The 23,598-nt window shown below is 43.5% G+C and overlaps 2 protein-coding genes across 5 annotated transcripts in view; one reads left to right on the forward strand and one right to left on the reverse strand.

Annotated features, from left to right (window-relative positions):
- EFR3A (EFR3 homolog A) overlaps positions 1 to 7,073 on the forward strand; it is a 97,632-nt gene extending 90,559 nt beyond the window's left edge. For all 4 annotated transcript variants that reach the window (XM_064268099.1, XM_010588497.3, XM_064268101.1 and 1 more), the window contains 3 exons: positions 1,793 to 1,896; positions 4,712 to 4,761; positions 6,921 to 7,073. In XM_064268099.1, the coding sequence (XP_064124169.1) occupies positions 1,793 to 1,896; positions 4,712 to 4,761; positions 6,921 to 7,026 (260 nt within the window). In that variant the 3' untranslated portion in view covers positions 7,027 to 7,073. The remainder of the gene's footprint in view (positions 1 to 1,792; positions 1,897 to 4,711; positions 4,762 to 6,920) is intronic.
- A 5,778-nt stretch (positions 7,074 to 12,851) lies between these two features.
- Positions 12,852 to 23,598, reverse strand: part of OC90 (otoconin 90) — a 45,973-nt gene continuing 35,226 nt past the window's right edge. Inside the window, exons 11-14 of the mRNA XM_010588557.3 lie at positions 20,785 to 20,901; positions 19,599 to 19,770; positions 18,486 to 18,592; positions 12,852 to 13,054 (exon numbers count right to left, since the gene is read on the reverse strand). Coding sequence (XP_010586859.1) covers positions 12,852 to 13,054; positions 18,486 to 18,592; positions 19,599 to 19,770; positions 20,785 to 20,901 — 599 coding nt within the window. The remainder of the gene's footprint in view (positions 13,055 to 18,485; positions 18,593 to 19,598; positions 19,771 to 20,784; positions 20,902 to 23,598) is intronic.

Genomic DNA, 23,598 nt, shown 5'->3' on the forward strand with positions numbered 1-23,598 from the left:
GTAAAGTGAGTGTCATTTCAAGGGGAAAAAAAAAAAAACAGTATTTGCTGCCCATGATAAAATTAGCACTTTGGAACAAAAAGTGGAATCTTGGGACTTGTATCTGCCACTTTAATAGTTCCCCAATATTTCTAAATGAAATCATTGATGATACTAACAGATGTGATTTTTTTAAAACATATTTTGTAATAAAATGTAACTATATTTGGAAAATCTGTATAAGTCAATGAACCAGTTTTCCAGATAACCACGCATAGTGTTACAGAATTGTACATGAGTAAAAGATCTCTACAAAGGGTGGAAGGGGGCCTGATGGGCTCTAGTGTAACGGGATACAAGAAGTTCATTAATAAGGTCTCCAATTCCATATTGCTGCTAACTTTTTAGAACTACCACTTGTTGAGTTTTGTTGTAATATCAAAGAAGACATCCACAATTATGTGAAAAGGCTATTAAAATACTTTTCCAATACGTAACTTTCTGAGGCTGTTTTCTTTATATACACCCACTCCTCACTTAATGACATGGTTAAGCTCCATAGTAGATTTTTTACGATTGTCATAAATGTGAAATGTCAGATAATGAGCCAGTCAATAAGTGAGGTGTAGGTATACTTCAATTAAAATAACATATTGCATCAAATGAATACATTTGTACGTAGGAGAGTCCAGCTGCTTCTGATTAAACCAGACAGCAAAGATACTTGCAAAAATATAAGACAGTGCCACTCTTTTCACTAAATTTTTCAGTTTGGAAAAATACCTTTTTTGTTTTTCCATTGCACAAGTGTTATTTATGTTAACATATAATGGGCACAGAGTTTTTTAATGAGTTAATAGTTCTTAAAGTTTCTCAGTGAGAGCAGTGGTAGTTTAGTAGTAGCAGTCTCGCCCTCCATGTTGGAGACCCGGGTTCGATCACCGACCAGCGCACCTCAAATGCAGCTACCTCTTGTCTGTCAGTGGAGGCCTGTGTGTTGCCGTGATGCTGAACAGGTTTCCGTGGAGCTTCCAGACTAAGACGGACTAGGAAGAAAGACCCAGAATCGAAAATCAGCCAGTGAAAACTTCATGGATCACAGCAGGCTGATCCTGTTGCGCGTAGCATGGCGTCACCGTGAGTTGGAGCCCAACTTGACGGTAACTGACAGTAGCAAGTCAGCTTTTTGGGCAATAGACCAGTAGTTCTCAAACTTTTTGGTTTCAGGACTCCTTTAAAAAAAAAAAAGGACTCCTTTACACTCTTAAAAATCACTGAGAAAACCAAAGAGTTTTTGTGTGATTTATCTATCAATATTTTCCACATCAATAAATTGCAAAGATGAAGACAGCATGGTTCCACATGACCTTTTCTGTACTTCAGTTGTTTCATTCAGTATCAAGATTCAGTGTAGCGAACACTTATATAATACCTCATGTGTGCAAGGGCACCATTTTTAATAAAAGAATCATCCTTCAGGGAGAACTTTGAAGTTGTTTGACTTACGGGAAGTTATGTTTGTGTTCTTTTGGTAAGAGACACAAATGTTGCCCATGAAGGAGGGTCTTGTGCTGTGTCGTTCTAACCTTGTTAGAATGGTGTGTGTGTGTGTGTGTGCGCGCGCACGCTTGCACTTCCTAGCCTTAGGTAAGACATTTCAAGGATGTTGTGCCTTTTACTTTTTTATCTCAAAAAAGTAGTCCTGTAAATTGCCTTTATTTTTGGTTTGTAAATCATTAGCCGTTATGGTCACTGGCAAAGTTTTATAAAATTTTGTGTTCCTTTTAACGTGTCTTTATAAACATTTACATAGATACCAACGGAATGGAAGAACAGGAAAAGGAAAAGAGACGTCTTGTAATAGAGAAATTCCAGAAAGCACCTTTTGAAGAAATAGCAGCACAGTGTGAATCCAAAGTAAGTGAACAAATGGTGAAGGGGGGGGTAGAGGTGGAGTTCGATTCTGTGAAAACTCTTTCTTGGAAATTGGTTGGTAGGTTCCAAGCTTTAGGCAGATTAACAGAACACTGGGGTATGTGTCAGGCAGGGACTGAAATCTCTGAAGGTGTACCTATGAAGCTTGAATACTTTGTGTAATGTAAGCTATTGAAAATGGCAGATCTCAAACTAAATGTTGATGGCTGTTGCTGCTTTGTTTTTTTGTTTTGGCAATGGTTTTCAGTGATCTTGTTGTGGGCATTTTGCTCTGTGTGTGTGTTTCTTTGTAAAGCAGTGAAACTCTAGGAGAGGACAAAAAGAGATACATTAAGCTCCAGTATGAGGCAGATACAGCCAGAATATTAAAACATTCTGTTTATCAGCTTAAGAGTTAATTTGTCTTCTCCTTTAAATTGTATTATTACATGAAAGTATTTGAAAAAGAATAAATCCTTTCTTAATGCCTTAATTACCTCCTGCTGGTATAATGGATACCACAAATGGGTGGCTTTAACAAACAGAAATTTATTTTCTCACAGTTTAGGAGGCTGGAAGTCTGAATTCAGCTCTAGGGGAAGGCTTTCTCTGTCAGCTCTGGAGGAAGGTCCTTGTCCTTTTGAGCTTCTGTGGGTGATTTTCATGTGGCTTGGCATCTCTCTTCCCCAGTCTCTCTGCTTGCTAACTTGCTGTATATCTCGAAAAAGGTTGACTGAAGATACATCTACACTAACCCTGCCTCATTAACATAAAGACAGCCGTTTCCCAAATGGGATAATAACCACAGGCATAGAGGTTAGCATTGATGGCATGTATTTTGGGGGGCTACAGTTCAACCCATAACATTATACCCTTTGGCCCCCCAAAATTCATGTCCTTTCCACCTGCAAAATATATTCACCCCATCACATCATCTTAAAAATCTTAAATCAACTCCAAGTTCAAAATCTTATCTTCTGGATCATCTAAATCAAATAGGGGTGAAACTTTAGGTGTATTCCACGCTGGGGCAAAATTCCTCTTCACCTGTAAACCTGTGAAATCGAGACTACAAGTTGTTTCTACAGTGGCGGAACATGCACAATATAGACATTTTCATTACAAATGAGAGAAATTGGAAGAAAAGAAGGGATAATAAGCAATAAGCAAGTCCAAAACCAGCAGAACACATTACTTTAGGTCTCTGAGACAATCTGGGCAATGGCCCTGCCCTTCATACTCTGGGAGTTGGCCTTGTTCTCTGGATTCTGGGTAGAGGCCTCTCAGGCCTGGGCTTCAGCTTCTCCTTCTGGACCCACTGGGACGGCAACTCTGCTCCCTTGGCTTCGGGCAGCCCCATTCTCCTAGTCCCTCTGAGTGGCAACACCCCTTGGCCATGGCAGCCCCACCCACTCAGCTTTGGGCAGTGGCCCCATCTTTTTGGCCCAACTAAATGGCATGCCACACTCTGGAACCGAGTTGGTGAAGATCTGACTCTTTGAAACCTAGGAGGCCTTGGCTCTACCCTTTGACACCCCAGGGGCCATGGCCCCCCATCCTTTGTTGTCCCAGGCAGCTCTGCTTCTCATCGTTGCAACAGTCCTGCTAATCTCTAAGCTTTTCTTGGAGGGTAACAGGTGTAGCTTCTTTGGCCTGTTTTCTGCTTGTAGAATTCCAAGAAGCAGACAGCAGCATTCTCTCCTTTTGTTCTTTTCTCTCTCCCCTTCAGTCTAAGCTGACGGGTTTTCTGCTGTGGTAGTTCGTTAGATCCATCAGTCACAGGTGGATGAACACTGATGAACATTCTATAATACGTGTCCTTAGCACATACAACAGAATTTTCCAAACCTTTTAAAATTTTGTTTTCATTTTGCACAGTTCATTTTAAGTTCATCTCTTTCACATTTTACTATAAGTGGCAAGGAGAAACCACGTAGCCCCTTTAAGATCTTGCTTAGCAATCTTCTCAGCCAGATATCCAAGTTCATCACTTATAAGTTCTACCTTCCACCAAACATTTGAACAACATTAGACAAACTCTTTGCCACTGCCTAAAAACCATCGCCCTTCCTCCACTGTTCATTATTTCCTTTTAAAGCCTCACCAGAAGCACATTTAGTATCCACATTTCTAGCAACATGTTTTTGCTGGTACCATATGTATTCTCTAAGACGACAGAGACTTTCTCTCTTCTCACTTCCTTCTGAGCCCTCACCAGCATTGCCTTTAATGTCCATAATTCTACCAAGTCCCTTCAAAGGAATCTAGACTTTTACTATGAGGCATCTTGAAACTCCTCCAGCTTCCATCCAGCACCTAACTCCAAACCCACTTCCACATTGTTGGTGTTTGTTAGAGCAGGATCCCATTTCTGGTACCAAGTGTTAGATCTAGTGCTGTTGTAACAGAAATACCACAGACGGGTAGCTTTAACAAACAGAAATTTATTTTCTCACAGTTCAGGAGGCTGGAAGTCTGAATTCAGGGCACTGGCTCTAAGGGAAGGCTTTTTCTCTCTGTTGGCTCTGGAGGAGGGTCACTGTCTTTTTCAGCTCCTGTTCCTGGGCGCTATTCATGTGGCTTGGCCTCTCTCTTACCCAGTGTTTGCTTGCTAACTTGTATTTAATCTCTTTTACATTCCAAGAGAGATTGACTCAAAGTACACACTACACTAATCCTGCCTCATTAACATGACAAAGACATTCCATTCCCAAATGAGATTAATAGCCACAGGCATAGAAGTTAGGATTTACAACGTATTTTGAGGGGATCACAGTTCAGTTCATAACACTTAACATTTTTTTTTTCTCCTTTGCAGGCAAATTTGCTCCACGATAGACTTGCTCAAATACTGGAACTCACCATACGGTAAGGGTTTTATTATAATAACAGCAATAACACAACAAAAAACAGGAAATAATCAGACTCCTGTAAAGCTGTGGCTGACTGGGTTTAAGTGATTGTGTTTTTCTTTCAGCCATGTGGTGGGTAAACACAAGATCGTGTAAGCGTGTCTGTGTCTCAGCAGTCACTCTGTTTACTGGATGGATTCTGGTTCTGTTTCTTTACCAAGTATCTTCTAGCTTTTCTAGTTCTCTCTTGAGATTGTTCATTCCTTCATAATGGTCCTATAAGGAAATCTGGGTAGTTTGAGGACTCACGTTGTAATAATATGTTTAACCAGGAAATTGCCCATATTTGACCATTTTCACCTGCAAAAACTGCAATTTAATGTGGCTCAACCCCCTGACGTTTTACACCTAAAACTGGGAAAAAGACAAGCATGTCCCCTGCCACCTTTCCTGTTCAACATTGTATTGGAAGGCCTAGCCTGTACAGTAAGGCAAGAAAAAAGAATAAAAATGTAAAGATTGGAAAGAAAGAAAACTGCCTTTTCATAAATGACATGAGTATGTATCTGAGAATCCTAAGGAGTCTATCCCCCGCCCCCAAAAAAGTGACCTACTAGAATAAGTGAAATTAGCATGGTCACAGGATTCAGGATCAATATTCAAAAATCAATTGCATTTCTTCATGTTAGCAACAAATAATTGGAGGTGAAATTAGAAAACATACTGCAGCATAAAATAAAATATCCATAAATTTAACAGTATCTACTACCTCTGTTATAAATACAAAACATTGCTAAAACAAGGTAAAGATCTTAATAAAGAAATATACCATGTTCATGGACTGAAAGATTAAATGTTGTTTAGTTGCTGTTTCTCCCCAAATTGATCTATAGCTTTAACAGAATCTCAACCAAAATCCCACCAAATGTTTTTTGTAGAAATTGATGAACTGATTCTGTAATGTCTATGGAAAGACAAAGGACCTGGAGTGGCCAAAACACAGGTTTGAAAGTGATTTATTCTTTGGCAAAGATTTAAAAAATATTATAAAAGATTTAAAAAAATATTTATGAGTGTATAAGAAAGTACTCTAACACTGAAAATATACATGGCAGGCATTGTGGCAGTATGTACCAATGTAAAAATTGTGAATACACTTTGATGCAGAAATCCTACTTGTAAAACTGTATAAACCAAGAAGACAGTATGTCAGGATAAGATTATTAATTTTACTAGTGAAACAGAGCAGCTTACAAGAAAGGGTATAGTATGTATGTGTATTCATAGGGAAACATCTGTTTCAGACTTAGAAACAACTTGACATATTTATAACTACTGTGATCTGTTTCCACGACACATCTGTCAGTTGGTCATACTGTGGTGACTCGTGTGTTGGCTGTGATTCTGGAAGCTCTTCCATTGGTATTTCAAATACCAGGAGGGTCATCCGTGGTGGAAAGGTTTCAGTGGAGCTTCCAGGCTAAGAGATACTGTGTGGTTTAATATCAGGAAAGGTGTGCATCAGGGTTGTATCCTTTCACCATACTCATTCAATATATATGCTGAGCAAGTAATCCAAGAAGCTGGACTATATGAAGAACGTGGCATCAAGATTGGTGGAAGACTCGTCAACAACCTGCAATATGCAGACACTGACACAACCTTGCTTGCTGAAAGCAAAAAAGACTTGAAGCACTTACTGATGATGGTCAAACACTACAGCTTTCAGTGTAGATTCCACCTCAACATAAAGAAAACAAAAATCCTCACAACTGGACTGATAAGCAACATCATGATAAACAGAGAAAAGATTGAAGTTGTCAAGGATTGCATTTTACACTTTCGCATTTACAGTGGCTGCAACATTTTACAGTGGGCTTAACGATTTACGGTGGGCTCAAACATAGCAGCAGCTGGGAGGATGGCACGGGACTGGGCAGTGTTTTCGTTCTATTGTACATAGGGTCGCTGTGAGTTGGAACCAGGTCTACAGCACCTAAGGACAACAACATGATCTCTTTTCCATACAGCTGTGTACCTGGACAACAACTACATCACATTGATCACTGCAATTAGCGGGCCCTACTTGCTGTTGGCAGGTAGTAGGTAGGATGCTCTGTGAAATGAACAGCTGTTAAACATACCTGTTGACAGTATCTTGTCCTTCTTTTACAGCCCTCCTCCAAGTCCATCAGGAACACTGACCATTACTTCTGGGCATGCCCAATACCAGTCTGTCCCAGTCTATGAGATGAAGTTCCCGGATCTGTGTGTGTACTGAGTGGCTTGTGAAGACCAAAGCATAGCATTTTAAAGCCTAAAAATTAAGACCAAGCTGAGTTTTCAGGGTTTGCTTAATGCATATTAACATACTTCTTGAAAATAATGATGGAACTTCTCTAACCAAATGCTTGGCATATCATATTAGAAATTTTGAAACTATATATTTTTAGAGTGCTCCTGAAGATAGTTTTATGCCATGTTAATTTCTTTTGAGGTTCCAGTTGGTTTTTAAAATCGAACATGTATTGATCTTATATTATTCCATTGTTAAACAGTATATTTTAAACTTTTCACAAACTTTTTTTTTTTTTTTTGTAATAAGCCTTCAGAGGATTAAAAATGTATGAAGTGACTACTGTGTTTCTTAAATGTCTACACAACTGCTTAGGCATAGAATTGCTTTTTTGGTTATCCGCAAAAGCAAGTGCATACAAGTGTGCTCCTAACCCTGGGGCTGCAGAACTGTGGTGGCTTTTGTCCCCAGGCTTCAGATAAGTCGTGATTAGCTCCCTGTGTTTGCTTACTGCAGCAATATGTAAGAGGTATTCCCAATCTTGTTTACAGTAGTCAGACGCCTATCGAATATTCCTAGACTATGACCCTAAAAATCGCTATACTTTAAATCATCTGGTTTTTCTAATACCATGTTTCCTGCCAAGCCTTTGACTATTCTACTTGAGAGGCTTCGCGCTTACTCTTGGAGTACCGAACTGTGCAATATTTTTTACATCATAAGATGTATTTGTTTACAGGCTGTGTTTTGAAATTATAGTTGTATTTTGCTGTGTCTCCATTAAGTAAATGAGATATATATTTAGTATAGGAAAGAAGAAACATTTTAAAACAGCTACTCGTTCACCTGTGAAGAGCCTGCACATCTCTGTTTTTACTGAGAGCACCTTAATTTACGTTTTAACGTTGGGCGTTGTTTTCAATCCTTATAGTCAGAAACTTTCCCAAATGGACATTTAATTTGTGAGATTTGACAGTGACTTGTATGCATCTCTGATTAGGGTTCATGATGTTACACTTGAAAAGGGTGCCCGTGGTTTTAGCCATCGAGCTTGCCGAGGATTGACACACTGCGGCAGAGTTAAGCCACGGGTGGCGTGCCGATGTTACACGTGCGTTGGCAGACCCGTAGTGTTTTCTTAAAAGTATGTGAATTCCATGGCACGGTAAAAATGAACTTCTTTTGCACCTTATAAAATTCTCTTAAGACATGTTCATAAAGTCACCTGTTTATAATTCTGCCTTTTCAAATTAGATTGCTTTTACATGAAACAGTTTTAAATTATAGCTAAAAAACCAACTCCGTTCTTGGTTTTTGTTTGGAAAGTTGCATTAAAGAATAGGATGTCAGAACTGTGTTTATGATTATGTGGCATGTTTAGTAGAAACAAAAACAAGGAAGTGGTACTAGAACACACATACTCAAAAATTTTTGAATATTTAAACCAAAGTACCCTGTTCTCATGAAACATCTGAAAGCCTAGTCACTTAATCCTGTCAGATGACACTGATACATCCTGGACTGCTGATTAACGTAGGTGAAGACGATCTTGTGTTCAGAGTGACAGTGCCGTCACCAGCGGAGGGTTTAATAGTGCAGTGCAGCTGTCACGTGACTTCACCTCCTGATCTGTAAAACGTTTTACCATTTAATAGACCAAGTTTATTTCTATTTTTTTTAATTTCTCCTCTTTTCTTCTGTTTTTAAAGAAAGATATTAATTTTTGACTGTTAATTTGAAAAAAAAAATCTCAGCAGGGGGACATGCAAAACCAGTCATCATCCACTTGGATGTCATTTTATAGATTAACACTGTGTGCTTTTGTATGAAAAAATATATAATTTAATAGTGTAAGAAAAGAAGATATATATTCGTTTGCATTCATGCAAAAACACAAACTTTCCTCTATGGAATTTCTTGTTTCTCTGAGATTTAAAACTGCATGTATTGCATGTAAAGGCAAACCATTGTAATTCCCATTTACCACACCTTTCTCTTGGTCTGTCTGTAAACTGTTGATTTGACTTTTGTGGGGGTCTTTTTGGTTTGTTTGCTTTAAATCGCAGTAGACTTCTGTATACCCTAGGTTACTGAACTAGTCTCGTTAACCGTGATTCTCGAGAAATGGGTCCTTTCTTTGCCTTCTCCCTCATGTGGATGTAGGAGATTCTGCAGGTAGTAGGTGTGCGCACTGTACTGTAGCCAGGTAGGATTGTGTAAGCTTTGGATTTGTTGAAGTTCACTGTGTTGCTTTCTTTCATAGCTGTTTAAGACTCTTAATAAACTGTTACCGTTCTCTCTTCTGCTGTATACAGTTTCTTATATCATTTATTTTTTTCTTAGCATTGAATAGTTAACATTTAAATATTCCTCCTGTATGTGTTGTATGTGACTGCTTGTTGTTGATTGTCGTTGGAGTTTATCTGAATACGCACATACACGCACTCACGCACGCACACACATGCACAAATATACATCCAGACTTCCTTAACACTTCTGAGCTCACTGTCTTTTAGAATAATAATCCTGCGTTGTACCAGCAGTTAACTATCCCCTCCCCAGAATGTTTCCCTTTTGCCATCTGAAAATGGAACTAATTTGTCTTATTCATGCTGATATATGTAGTAAATGTGATGAAGTAAGGTTTTTTGAAATGTAAAAATTCACTGTGTGATTCATATGTAAGCAATAAAACAAAAATCAAATTACTGGTGTGTAACTACATTTTTTAATAGCTGCTATTACGTTTATTGAATTTGGTTTATTCAATATTTGCTTTAGTTAAAAATGAAGTGCTTTAGTAAGAATGACGTTGCCAAGTGGATCCATTCCCACAGGCATTGTATCAGAACCGTGAGTGACAGTCATGGTGACATACAGCCAAGGCAAGGCCCACGGTGTGTGTGTGAGAGACAGCACAGTCACCATCTTGTCCTGACATACAGCCAAGGCAAGGCCCACTGTGTGTGTGTGAGAGGCGGCACGGTCACCATCTTGTCCTTCCTCTTCACTACCACACTGTCAGCTCTGCCTCCGTGCCACAGCCAAGGCAAGGCCCACGGTGTGTGTGTGTGAGAGACAGCACAGTCACCATCTTGTCCTTCCTCTTCACTACCACACTGTCAGCTCTGCCTCCGTGCCACAGCCAAGGCAAGGCCCACGGTGTGTGTGAGAGGCAGCACGGTCACCATCTTGTCCTTCCTCTTCACTACCACACTGTCAGCTCTGCCTCCGTGCCACAGCCAAGGCAAGGCCCACTGCGTGTGTGTGAGAGGCGGCACGGTCACCATCTTGTCCTTCCTCTTCACTACCACACTGTCAGCTCTGCCTCCGTGCCACAGCCAAGGCAAGGCCCACGGTGTGTGTGTGTGAGAGACAGCACAGTCACCATCTTGTCCGTCCTCTCACTACCACATCGTCAGCTCTGCCTCCTTGCTGTAGAAACCACTTGAAGCCTCTTTAAAAAATACCACTACGAGTTGCTTTTGAGTTGATTCCGACTCATGGCGAGCCCATGTGTTTCAGAGTAGAACTGCGCTCCATAGGGTTTTCAATGGCTATGATCTTTCAGAAGTAGATTGCCAGGACTTTCTTCCGAGGTGCCTCGGTGGATTTGAAGTGCCAACATTTCGGTTAGTAACTGAGTGCTAAGCGTTTGAGCCCCCACAAAGACTCCTTTTTAAAACAGCTTTCTGTCTTCCCCTGCGCCACCTGGTTTGATTATTCTCACACTTGAGCTGTGCATCAGATGCTGACGGGGTTGAGGACTCCCTTTACTAGGTAGCAAAGCAGAGCAGTGAGGAGCATCAGCTCTGGGTTCCAGTCCAGCCCCACCAATTCCTGGATAAGCGGCCTTAGGCAAGGACTGAACTTCCTTAAGCCTCAAATTCCTCCTGTGTAAAATGAGTGCAGCACGTTCCACGCCTCGAGTGTGAGCGTCTGGCACAGAGTAAGCTCTCCGTAAAGGTTGGTCGTTACTCCTGCTGGAGTTCACTGTCTGGAGACTTAAGGAGCCTGGGCAGCTGCCTCAGCTCTGTGGGCTCGGACCAGCCATTCCATGTTCCAGACCTACTCCCGTTATGTGCAAAATGAGCGACCTGTATGATAGGCTGTTCCATATGCTTTCTGGTGAATTCTAACTTGGTGTGATCCTGTTGCTTGTTCTTTCATCTGCTAGATCATTGATCTCAAGTACCTAGTTTGAATGAGTGAAACGCCGAGCCAAGCTGGAGCATCAAACTCTACCAAGTTAGCTTTCAGATGCTAAAGACTGTTCCGTGAAGATTCCAGTAACAATTCATGTGTATGAGCCTGGAGCCAGGGAAAAGGCCCGAGCCGTAAGGCATGTCAGTATTTAGAGGCTCACCAAAAAAGGAGACATACGCAAAGAAGACGGAGGAAGTGTGGCCAAAAAAGGAGGAAAACCAGCAGAATGTGTAGTCATTGCAGACAAGAGGAAAAGGTTCAAAAGGAAGGAGCGGTCAATTTTGGGGTGATACTGAGGTTAAAATGAGAAAAGAGATGTGACCGTTGCTTGAAGAAACATGGAAGTCGTTTACAACCTCAACAGGAACCTTTCTGTTGAATGATGGGGTTTACCAGGTTGGAGAATGACGGTGAGAGTAAACATTTTTTTAAGTTCTTAGAATGACAGATAAAGAAATAGGGTAATATCTGGAACAGAAATTATCGAGTGGGGAGGCATGTACATCCCCTAACCTTTCAGCCAAGGAACCCTGGTGGTGCAGTGGTTCAGTGCTCGGCTGCTAACTGAAAGGTTGGTAGTTCAAACCTACCCAGTGGCTCCATGGAAGAAAGACCTGGCAATCTGCTCCAGTAGAGGTTACAGACTAGAACACCTCGTGGAGCACAGTTCTGTAACACATGGAGTTGACATGAGTCAGAATCGACTTGTAGGATCCCTGGGGAGGTAAGGGATCTGCAGGGGAAAGACCTGTCCATCTGCTTCCATAAAGAAAACCCTGTGGGGCAGTTCTGCCCTGTCACATGGGGTCACTATGAGTCAGAATTGACTTCACAACAACAGCAGCCCTTCAGCCACTGGATAAAGCCTATTCTCTCTTTAAATCAAGTCCCATCCCCAGGACAGGGTGATGAGTGATTTCTTGATAGTGGTGGCCGTGGCAGTGGCCCCTTGCTCAAATCTGGAGTGGGTGGCAAGTATATTCTTAGGGCACATACTAGACAAGCTGCCATCTCGGTCCCTGGAACGATGCATGTATCATTAGTGGGTTATTGGTGACCCATAGTGATCTCAATAGGCTTAATTAAATGTATTCTGTATATATGTATATGTGTATATATATATAATAGAAGAAAAAGCAGCTTTCAGTGATTAAGAAATTGAGATTTTTTCACCATTGTCTCCATCTTCTCACCTTTACAATCTATTCATGCATCAGTACCTACAATTAAACATTAAAAAAAAAAAAAAAACCCCACACTCAGAGTTGATTGGCATGTTTATTGCGTTTCATAGTGCACTACAGGGAGTACAGAGCTGCCCATCACCTGCCCGCTCAAAGTGCACATTCAAATGTGAGCTGACAAGTGGATCACACTGAATATGTACAAAGGTCTCGCCACCTCTATGCCCTCTGAACCTTGCTGGGTGGATGAGGAGACTCAGCCCCAAAGAAGTTAAGGTAGAGGAAGAGCAGAACTACTTGGGTGCTTGCCATTTTCTACAGGAAGCTATCTCCTGTGGAGTGACCTGGTCCCAGCAGGGCCAAGTGACTTCTCACAAATCTTCTGGTTCTTCTCAGGCTTTCCAGGAGTAGCGTTGCTTCCTAACTGTTCTCCTCGGAGCTGGAGCCAAGGGAAGACGCCGAAGGCCCTCCATGCATGCTGTTCTCGCACGGCACCTGGTGGCCCTGGCACTCCTTTCGGCTTAATGACTTGAGGCTTTGGTTAAAGAAGGTGGAGGTCATGCACTCAGCTGCCGTCTGGTCACAGGCACACAGAAGCTTCTCACAGAGGCTCTGCCCTACACCTGAAAGGGCAAGAACACAGTAGCAGGCGTGAGACAGGGTAGGATGGCAGTGAAGGGCTCCATGACCTGCCTGGCAGCCCCTCCAGCTCTTCACCTGTCATCTTGGGACCTCTTGGCATTCTGCATACACTATCCCTCTGCTGGGAATATTCTCGACTTTGTCTTCCTTGTTAACTCATACTTGTATGGCCAGACTTGGGTTAATATCACCCCTCCAGAAAGCCTTTCCTGAGCCCCTAGGCTAAATGAAGTGTCTGTCCTGTGGGCTCCCATAGAACCCCACATTATGGTTCCTTCCATCACAGTGCGTTACAGGTTGATCACATTGTAATCATCTGGGTTTCTACCTTTCCCTCTCTCTGGATGGAGAACCTTGGTGGCAGAGCCCATGTGTCCCAAGCACCTAACTCAACCTTTAACAGATATTTCCCTAGTTAGCACTTCGGAAATATTTGTTGGACTCAACTGTCTGGGTCACAGTTTCCCCATTCATCTGATGAAAGTAAAAACACTTCTCTGCGCTATTTCAGTCTTACCAGATAAAATATATAGATAGTGCCTGCTTACACTGGAATTTCAGATGAACAATGATTTTGTTTTTTTTTTTTTTAGCTGAATATGTTCCAAATACTGCATAGGACATACTTTTACTACAATTCTATTTTTTTTTTTTCTGAAATTCAAATTTAACTGGGCATTGTTGTTGTTAGGTACTGTCAAGTCAGTTATAACTCATACTGACCGTATGTACAACGGAACGAAACCCTGCCCAGTCCTGCACCATGCCCACCACTGTTGTTATGCTTGAGCCCATTATGTGTCAATCCATCTCATTGAGGGCCTTCTTTTTCATTGACCCTGTACTTTACCAAGCATGATGTCCTCCAGGGACTAGTCCCTCCTGATAACATGTCCAAAGTATATGAGACATAGTCTTGCCATCCTCGCTTCTAAGCAGCATTCTGATTGTACTTTCAAGACAGATTTGTTTGTTCTTTTGGCAGTCCATGGTATCCAATATTCCTCGCCAACAGCACGATTCAAAGGCATCAATTCTTTGTCTTCCTTATTCGTTGTCCAGCTCTCACATAGAAATGATGCTATACCATGGCTTGGGTCAGGTGCACCCTAGTCTTCAAGGTGACATCTTTGCTTTTCAACGCTTTAAAGAGGTCTTTTGTACTAGATTTGGCCAATGCATGTGTCTTTTGATTTCTTGACTGTTGCTTCCTTAGGTATTGATTGTGGATCCAAGTAAAATGAAGTCCTTGACAACTTCAATCTTTTCTCCATTTATCATGATGTTGCTTATTGGTCCAGTTGTGAGAATTTTTGTTTTCTTTATGTTGAGGTGTAATCTATATTGAAGGCTGTGGTGTTTGATCTTCATCAGTAAGTGCTTCAGGTTCTCTTCATTTTCAGCATGCAAGGTGGTGTCATCTGCATAACCCAGGTTGTTAATGAGTCTTCCATCCTGCTGCCCCGTTCTTCTTCATATAGTCCAGCTTCTTGGATTATTTGCTCGGCATACAAATTGAATAGGTATGCGAAAGGATACAATCCTGATGCACACCTTTCCTGACTTTAAACCATGCAGTATCCCCTTGTTCTGTCCGAACAGCTGCCTCTTGATCTATGTACAGGTTTCTCATGAGCACAACTAAGTGTTCTGGAATTTCCATTCTTCACAATGTTATCCATAATTTGTTATGATCCACACAGTCGAATGCCTTTGCATAGTCAATAAAACACAGGTAAGCATCTTTCTGGCATTTTCTGCTTTCAGGCAAGATCCATCTGACATCAGCAATGATATTCCTGGTTCCACTTCTGAATCCGGCCTGAATTTCTGGCAGTTCCCTGTCAATATACTGCTGTAGCCACTTTTGAATGAACTTCAGCAGAATTTTACTTGTGTGTGATATTGTTTGATAATTTCCACGTTCAATTGGATCACCTTTCTTGGGAATAGGCATAGTTATGGGTCTCTTCCAGTCAGATGGCCAGGTAGCTGTCTTCCAAATTTCTTGGCATAGACAAGTGAGGACTACCAGTGGTGCATCTGTTTGTTAAAACATCTCAATTGATATTCTGTCAATTCCTGGACACTTGTTTTTTTGCCAATGCCTTTTTCAGTGCAGCTTGAATCTCTTCTTTGAGTATGATCGGTTCCTGGTCATATGCTACCTCTTGAAGTGGTTGAAGGTCAACCAATTCTTTTTGGTATAATGACTCCGTGTATTCCTTCCATCTTCTTTTGGTGCTTCCTGCATGGTTAATATATTCTCCATAGAATCCTTCACTATTGCAGCTCAAGGCTTTAATTTTTTATTCAGTTCTTTCAGCTTGAGAAATGCAGAGTGTGTTCTTCCTTTTTGGTTTTCTATCTCCAGCGCTTTGCACATGTCATTATAATACTTTGTCTTCTCAAGCCGCCCTTCGAAAGCTTCTGTTCAATTCTTTTACTTCATCATTTCTTCCTTTTGCTTTAGCTACTCGACATTCAAGAGCAAGTTTCAGAGTCTCTTCTGACATCCCTTTTGTCTTTTCTTTCTTTCCTGTCTTTTTAATGACCTCTTGTTTTCTTCATGTATGATGTCCTTGGTATCATTGCATAACTCATCTGGTCTTCGGTCATTAGTGTTCAACGTGTCACGTCTGTTCTTGAGATGGTCTCTAAATTCAGGCGGGATATACTCAAGGTTGTACTTTGTTCTACTTTTCTTTAGTTTCAGCTTGGACTTGCATATGACCGATTGATGATCCGTTCCACAGGTGGCCCCTGGCCTTGTTCTGACTGATGATATTGAGCTTTTCATCTTCTCTTTCCACAGATGTAGTCAATTTGATTCCTGTGTATTCCATCTGGCGAGGTCCACGTGTATAGTCACCATTTATGTTGGTGAAAAAAATGTTTGCAGTGAAGAAGTTGTTGGTCTTGCAAAATTCTATCATGCGATCTTCGGCATCATTTCTATCACCACGGCCTTCTTCTTTGTTTCCAACTTTCACGTTGGATGCATGCAATGCAGCCATTAGGGTGCATTGGTAATTACTGGTGATTGGAATACAAAAGTCAGAAACTGGGCATTACATATTTTTATTTGCTAAATCTAGCAACTCTCTTTCTTTAATGTTTAAGTTGTGTGGGCGTAGAAACAGATAGTGTTTGTGTGACTCAAATGAAATAACGTGTTTGGAGGTGCTTAAAAGATAGTTAAGCTGTCTGCTGACAGCAATCTTGTCATCTGTATTTTTCATTTTTAATGAATCTAAAGCCTTATTTACTCTGTTGCATTTTTTTTCTTCTGATCCTACCTCGAGGGCTGCATCAACCAGATTCTCCCCTCATCACACACCGCACAGACCCCTGTCCTCAACCCAGATACACTTGGTCCATTTTAATAGCTGGAAGAGGGGAGGGGAAACAGGTGGGCAGAAGAGCAGGGTGGATGGTTGCAGTCCCTTCTGGCCTAGAGCACCTCTCCTCCAGCTGTGATGAATTAACAAAACAACACAGACCGGGCGCCTAGATGCCCTTGCCTGATACGTGCTGTGGCTTGCTGTGCTTGGCTCACAGAGGGTCTGAGCTGGGAAACAAGCCCTGTGAATGTGGGTGAGTTCAGCAGCAAAGCAAAGGCGTGCAGTAGAAGTTCAGGCTACAAGAGCAGGTCTTAGGCTTGGCGGTCCTGGGAGGACCAGAGGCTGGACTCGCTGAGCAGGTGAGACTCAGCCAGGACTGATCACAGGATAGCAATAGTAATCTGATAGTGTCACTTACGGGCTCTAGACCCAGCCTGGGCACTCATCCCCTAAGGGATACGTGTAAACACCTTAGCCTCACACACAGGGTCCTTTGGGCTCAGGATCTGGTGCTCTCTATCCCCCAGCATCACCAACGCCACCGTTAGTCCACCCCACCCCCACTCCATCCCGGCATTCCTGAGCCATTTGTCATTCCTAAACTGCCAGGCCTTCTCCAAACACCACATTTTTTCTTTCCCTGTGCTGGGAACATCCAAGTCTAAAGTGACCATCCGAGACCTCTGTTAACCACTTGTCAAGTCTCAGCTCACCACCTCTCTGCCCTCCCTCCTCACTGCCCACTGCACGCTCAAACCCCCTGTGCCTGTGCTCCCTTGCACCTTGTATGACCTGTTAGTGCTGATGACATGAGATTATAAATAGAGTCACTTCCTGTCTCCTCCCTCCAGGCTGCGAGTGATTTGAGGCAGGGGCTATGTGTGTTCATCGTCTCCCAGTTCCAATGAAGGCTTGTTAGAGAAGTGGGTAATTGAATGAATGAATGAGTGAATGAATGACACATAAGCTCATAGCTCCCAGAATTGGAGGCACACTCTATTGTACAAGGCAAGACCATGTGAAGGCTGGCACTGCATGCTGAGGGTGCGCGGAGGAAGCAAGGAGGAGTGAAGACCCAGCCGTAACGTGAGGAGAGAACAGCCCTTGTGAAATGCTATGGGAAGAGGAAATGAGCCAGGGAATGTAGATACAGACAGGTCTACAGCACGCTTTGTTCTGCTCTGAGGCGATGTTCATGGAGGCATGGCGGCTCCCAGGCTAGTCCTTGACGACCGCAGAGGAGTCTTCAGCTTCCAGGACAGGGAGATGGTGAGGCTTCAGGCCCCGCCTCTTACTCCATCCAGAGCCACTCCCCTATTTTATGGGGTTCCTCAGAACATCTCAACTGGGAAAGAGTGTCAGCTTCTTAGGAAAAATCACTTTGAAACTCAGTGGTATAGTGAACAGTCACTTCCAGGTCTGAGAAAGTCCAGTTTTACGGTCCAAATCCCAATTCTACCGCTGACTTCCTGCCTGTAAGAGCTTGGGCCTCAGTTACCTACTCTGTAAAATGGGGATAATCCTAGTGCTATCTCACAGGATTAATTCTGTTAATACATAGCAAGAGCTTAGCATGGTATACAGTAAGAATGCATTAAATGTTGGTAATTTATATGATTGCTGGTCTATTCATAGCTAGATTTGTGACTTTAGACAGCCGCCTTAGCCCTTTTGAACTTGAGTCTCCTCTTGAGTGGGATGTTGCTGATGATAGTTGCCATCAGTTCTGACTCACAGGGACTCCATGTGTGTGGAATAGAACTGCTCCATAGGGTTGTTAAGGCTGTGACCTTTTGGAAGCAGATTGCCAGGACTTAACTTTGGAGGTGTCTCTGGGTGGATTTGAACCACCAACCTATTGGTTAGTAGCTGGGTGTTTCACCATTGCACTACCCCAGGATACCTCTGGAGTGGGACAGGGTAATAACATGTGCCTCAAGGTTCAGAAGAGGATGAAATCACATTACAGACGAGAGAGTGTTCGGGAAAGCACCAGGTAAGCGTGAGCTCTTCTCACAAAGCTGACCAGAAGGAAAGTGACCACCCTGCATGAGACCACAGCACTTACACTTGGGTGTACGATCCAGGCATGCCACCTGGGACCGAGGAGGCCTGTCGAGCAGACAGCCCAGCGTCTTCACCTGCTCCAGGCAGCAGTGGTGGGACCAGCAGCACCTAAGACCAAGGAAACTCTTTACTGCCCTGAGCTCCCAGTTCCTAGGAGCCCCCTTGAAGCCTGCTTCTCCCACACTGTTTATAGTGGTGAGAGAGGCCAGTGCCCCCTTCCCAGTGCACACAGCACTGACTCATATACACATTAAGGGTCACTAGGTATGGTTGTCCAGGTTGTGCACTGCAAAAAAAGACACCACATCTAACATGGCATCAATCACACTGTAGGGTATGTGACTTCAAGCTAGGAGATTTGCATATTTGTACAGCAATTTCCCAACAGAACGTTCCTCAAAATTGTCTCTGAGCGAAGTCCTCCCTGGTTTCCTCTGTTGTCTCCACAGTATGTGCTACATTGGGTAGCATTTTCCAGTTGAGTTGTCCATCCATCTCTGTCACTATGTGAGCTCCTATGGAGCATATTTGTTTTGTTCTGTTTTGTTTAGCCTTAATCATTTTTGTATCCTCACCACCTAGCACAAAGCAAACATGCAAGAAATGTGAGTTGAATGAAGAAATGACTGCATGAGATCAGTGAAAATTCCTTCCAGAACAGGAGCTGTACTATTGAGCAGTTACTCTTAGTTGTCAAGAAGCTAGCTTCACAGTGGCCTGCTGCAGGGCAGTCCCAGTGCAGACCCCAGCTCTACATGTCGTCCATCGCAAAACAGACAAATCTGCCACCATCTGAAGTGTCTTTGCAGATTGGCACTCTTACAGGGACCAGGCCGTATTTGTGGTTGAAAGAGGTCTACACCCGAAAATCAAAAGCTTTGGACCACCATCTGCCTTTACCCCTTTCTGGTGGAACACCCTCACCCAAGTCAGCCTCTGAGCCTCAGTTACTCATCAGGAAAGTGGGTCCAGTAACACCTATAGGCCCCCTAGCATGAGGTGATGCACCCAACAAGCTTTTTGTGAAGTGATGTGAAATGCAGAGGAAGGCCAGTGCCTCCAGAGGCAGGAAGCTTTGGACCACTGCCTGCCCCTCCACCCACTCTGCACCTACCAGTCCAGGGCATCCCTTGGGTCACCTAGTCCCTCCTGCCCACAGTAGCAGCCGTAAGATTCAAACTCCTCCGGGCACTGGGACGTCAGGCAAAAAAGCATCTCCCCAAGCTGTGGCATCACCTGTGTGTGGTCCCCGCTTCCCAGGTGCAGGAAAGTGAACCTGCCACAGGCTGAGGGAGGGAAACAGCAACTGTCAGGAGAGCAAGGAAGGTCAGCACAGCTTCCCCGGGAGGGGGATAGTGTGCCAGATGGCAGGATTGTGGGAGGAAACCCACGTCCTGTGCCTTGTACCTTAGTTATTGAACAACTGTTCTATGACAAGCCGCTCACAAGTCTCTCACCAGGCTTCCACCCCTCTGTCCAGACACCTGTTAGCCCCCCTAAGAAATGGGGAGTTGGTAAGAACCACTGTTCTTTGGGCCACATTTTCCTAGTAAGCAGAAAACCTGTGTGTCTTCCTGCCCGAAGCCCTGGTAGGGCCGCACATCCTAGGGGAATCCCAGCCATCTTCTGAGGCTTCCCGTTCTATCAGGCTAGCACACCCAGGAAGGCTGACTTGGGAGCAGACCTTGTCTGTGATTTTATTTCTCCACCTCGAGGGTAAGTTACGCTGAAGCCTGCAGGGCAAACCCCATCATCTTAGAGTCAGTTGGGAAAGGACTGAGAAGCAGAACGCCTTGGTAGGGGTCCAGGCTTAGCCGCCCTCTAAAATGCAGCTTCCTCCATAGCTGTGCATTGGATGTGAGGTACGCTTGCCCAGATATTAACAAAGTCTTGTTTCCCAACTGCCCATGGTTCCTTGTGGGTGCAGATCCTTTTCACAGGACCAGAAAGAGAGACAGTGGGGAAAAAAAAAAGAGGATTATTAAAACCCAAGCGCTTCATCCTTTCCAAGAAACCATGGTGTGGACAATGCTGAGATTTTTCTCCTGCTGGGTGGGTAAGAGTAGTGAGACAGCACCAGGTTGAGATCACTGGCTCCTTTGCCAGGCTCAGCCTCACTGTAGCTGAGTGGCTGTGGCAAGTGACTCCCCTCTGAGCCTCCACCTGTTCATGCAGTAAGGGTGATGACAGCTTGTAGCTGCACCAAAAGGAGGTCATGATGAGATACCATGGCCTAAAGGGCTTCAGCAACGACCTAACCAAAGTGTGCCAAGACCAGGAGAGGGAGACCCTCTGCTCACCTTGTCCCGTTGTCACCTCAGGACCACTTTTGAGAGATGGCACATCCATCCCCAAAGATTTAATGCTGGGGGGGACAATGGTGACACCTTTAGCTGTGGCAGCAAGCTCCGCAGATCCTGAAAATGTACAACATTATAGTCCATACTCAGAAAGTAGCCCCAGGATAGGTTTGCTGATGGACAAATGGTCAGTGGCCGATGGACAAATGCAGGCTTCAGGACAATCTTCCCCAAACTGGGGTTTGCAGCAGGCACCAAGACAGATCCTCAAGTATGAGTTCTCCATGAGAATTTTCTGTGATAACCCCGAACAGGAGCCTGTTCTAGACCACCCGCGTGACATCTCATGGACGAGCACCATCGCGGCTTCTCAGGCCTGTGTTTGTGCTCCATTTAGTACCATGTGCCGCCACATGAAGGTCGCACGGCATCATGGTGCTCACAACAAGTGACGAGGTAAAAAGAATGGTGGAGAGATGAAGTCAAACCATGAAGCACAATAAAAAACGCAAGCAAAACTCCTACACGAAGCCCTGTCCTTTCTTGCTCAAAACACTTCCCCTCCCAGCTGGAGGCAGGGAAACATCCAGCCAGGGCTGACCCAGACAAAAAGAGCATCTGTAGGCTCAGCCCCACCGGTCTGCTGACCCAGGCTCAGTCCCAGGGTGCTGGCGAAGGCCCAGCATCTTTCTGGCCCCTCAACTGTGGTCTTAGTTCCGCAGTATTACCTTGCTTCATACAACTGGTCTTCTGCATGTTCTTGTTTAATGTTCTAGTTCCTATGGGACTAAAGCTCTGTTGTAACTTCAGTCTTCTAGCTTAAACACCCTGCCCAGCTCTCGGTCCCACAAATAGAATCAGTTTCTTTCTGCCGTGCTCCTAACTGCTGGAAACTCATCGAGCCAGAGTAGCGGAGTGAAAGAAGCCGGAGTTTCAATTTTAGCTCAGACACGTACTTGATGCCATAGATCCTACCACCTTGGGCAGATCATGTAGCTCTCTAAATCTCCATTTGTAAAATGATGTGAATAATACCTCTTTTGGGGTTTGGAATAATCTTTCTAGCTAAAGTCTAGTGGAGAAGCAGCAGTCAATAGTAGCCAATAGGATCACTCAGTGAAAAGAAGACGTCTAATGTAGAGTTAGAGACTCTCCAGGTGGGAGATTCTATAGCGATGAAGGTTCCAGAGCCCATACTGTCTGCTCCCCGCTGAGCCTGAGGCTCCTGCTAGAAGCCCTCACCCCCTAAGGAAGAACTTTCTAGATTATTGATGTTAATCCAATTTTTGATGGCTTTTAGTCCTTTTAAGGTCTCTGGGTGGCGCAAATCGTTTGCTCTCAGCTACTAACCTACCTACAGGTTGGCAGTTCTAATCCATCCAGCAGTCCCATGGAAGAAAGTCCTGGCAATCTGCTTCCATAAAAGATTACAGCCAAGAAAACTCTATGGAGCAGTTCTACTCTATAGCACATGGGGCACCATGAGTCAAAATCAACTGGAGGGCAACAGATTTGTTTTTTTGTTTTTTACCCCCTTTAGATGAGGGCATTTGGTAGGGTCTCCCTGCCTGGCAGCTTCTCCATTTGAATAAATTCCTCTGGGGGGGATTCTGGCTTCCCTTGTCCTCTCACCTCGCCCCTGCCCAGGGCAATAAGGGCACAGTGCATCACAGGGCAGAGGCTTCCGACGTCTCAGGAGCCTCTGTGCTGGCACTGACCCCACCTAATTCACTCAGGATTTGAGAATTCCGTCCAGACCGGGCGGAAGGGTCCCAAAGTGAGAGGCCAGCTAGCCCAGCCCAGGCCCTAAAGTACCACTTTCAATTTTCATCAAAGGAGAAAAGTGAAAAAAAATGAGATGCCGTTTTTTGACCATCAAAATGGGTACAGGCTTTCTGTTTGCTTGTTTTTAAGTAACAGTATCTACAAGTCAGAATCGACTCGACGACAACAGGTTTGGTAACATTGGAAAGAGTCCTGGTGGCTCAATGATTAAGCACTCAGCTGCTAAACTAAAGGCCAGTGACTTGAACCCACCAGTGGCTCTGCAGGAGACAAGACCTGAAGGTCTGCTCCCATGAAGATCACAGCTTAGGAAACATGGGGCAGTTCTGCTATAGGGTTGCTGTGAGTTGGAATAGACTCAATGACACACAACACCTAGTAATGACTACAGGGACAAGCACTTGAGGGTAAATTGGTTCAACTTTTCTCCAGGACAACTTGGCAACATATCAAAAGCCTGAAAATGATCATATCCTTTATCTAGTAATTCTGCTTCTAGGTATTTATCCTAAATGTTAATCAGAAGTGGGTGGGCATAAAGAAAGCTCCTATCTATTATTTATAATAACAAAATGTTAGAAAAATTGGTTAAATAAATTATGTGGTTCCATATAAGGAATTATTACACAGCCACGAAGTCATGCTACAGAAAAACGTTTAACGGCCCGGGAGCATCACCATGTCGTATCAGTGACGCAACGCAGACTGCAAACGTGTAGCCACCAAGTGATCCCCACTTCTTCTTTAGGTCCATAGAGATGCTTGGGGGGAAAGGACCGGCAGAAAATGTATTCACATGTTGACAGTGTTTGTCTTTAGGTTGTGGAATTACAGATAACTTCAATGGAAAACTAAGTACAGCTTTCTGGATTTTTCCAAATGTTTCTCTTTACCAGGCATGCTTGCATTTCTTACTGACTGTGGGTCTATCCTTTCATTTCATTTAGCCTTTTCTTTTTTTTGGTAAAAGTAAATAATTGGCTTCAATGATTTCTTCCATTTTTGAGTTTAGAGTATTTTCCCCAACAC

The sequence above is a fragment of the Loxodonta africana genome, chromosome 14 (assembly GCF_030014295.1).
Source record: "Loxodonta africana isolate mLoxAfr1 chromosome 14, mLoxAfr1.hap2, whole genome shotgun sequence".
In the NCBI taxonomy this organism is placed as follows: domain Eukaryota; kingdom Metazoa; phylum Chordata; class Mammalia; order Proboscidea; family Elephantidae; genus Loxodonta; species Loxodonta africana.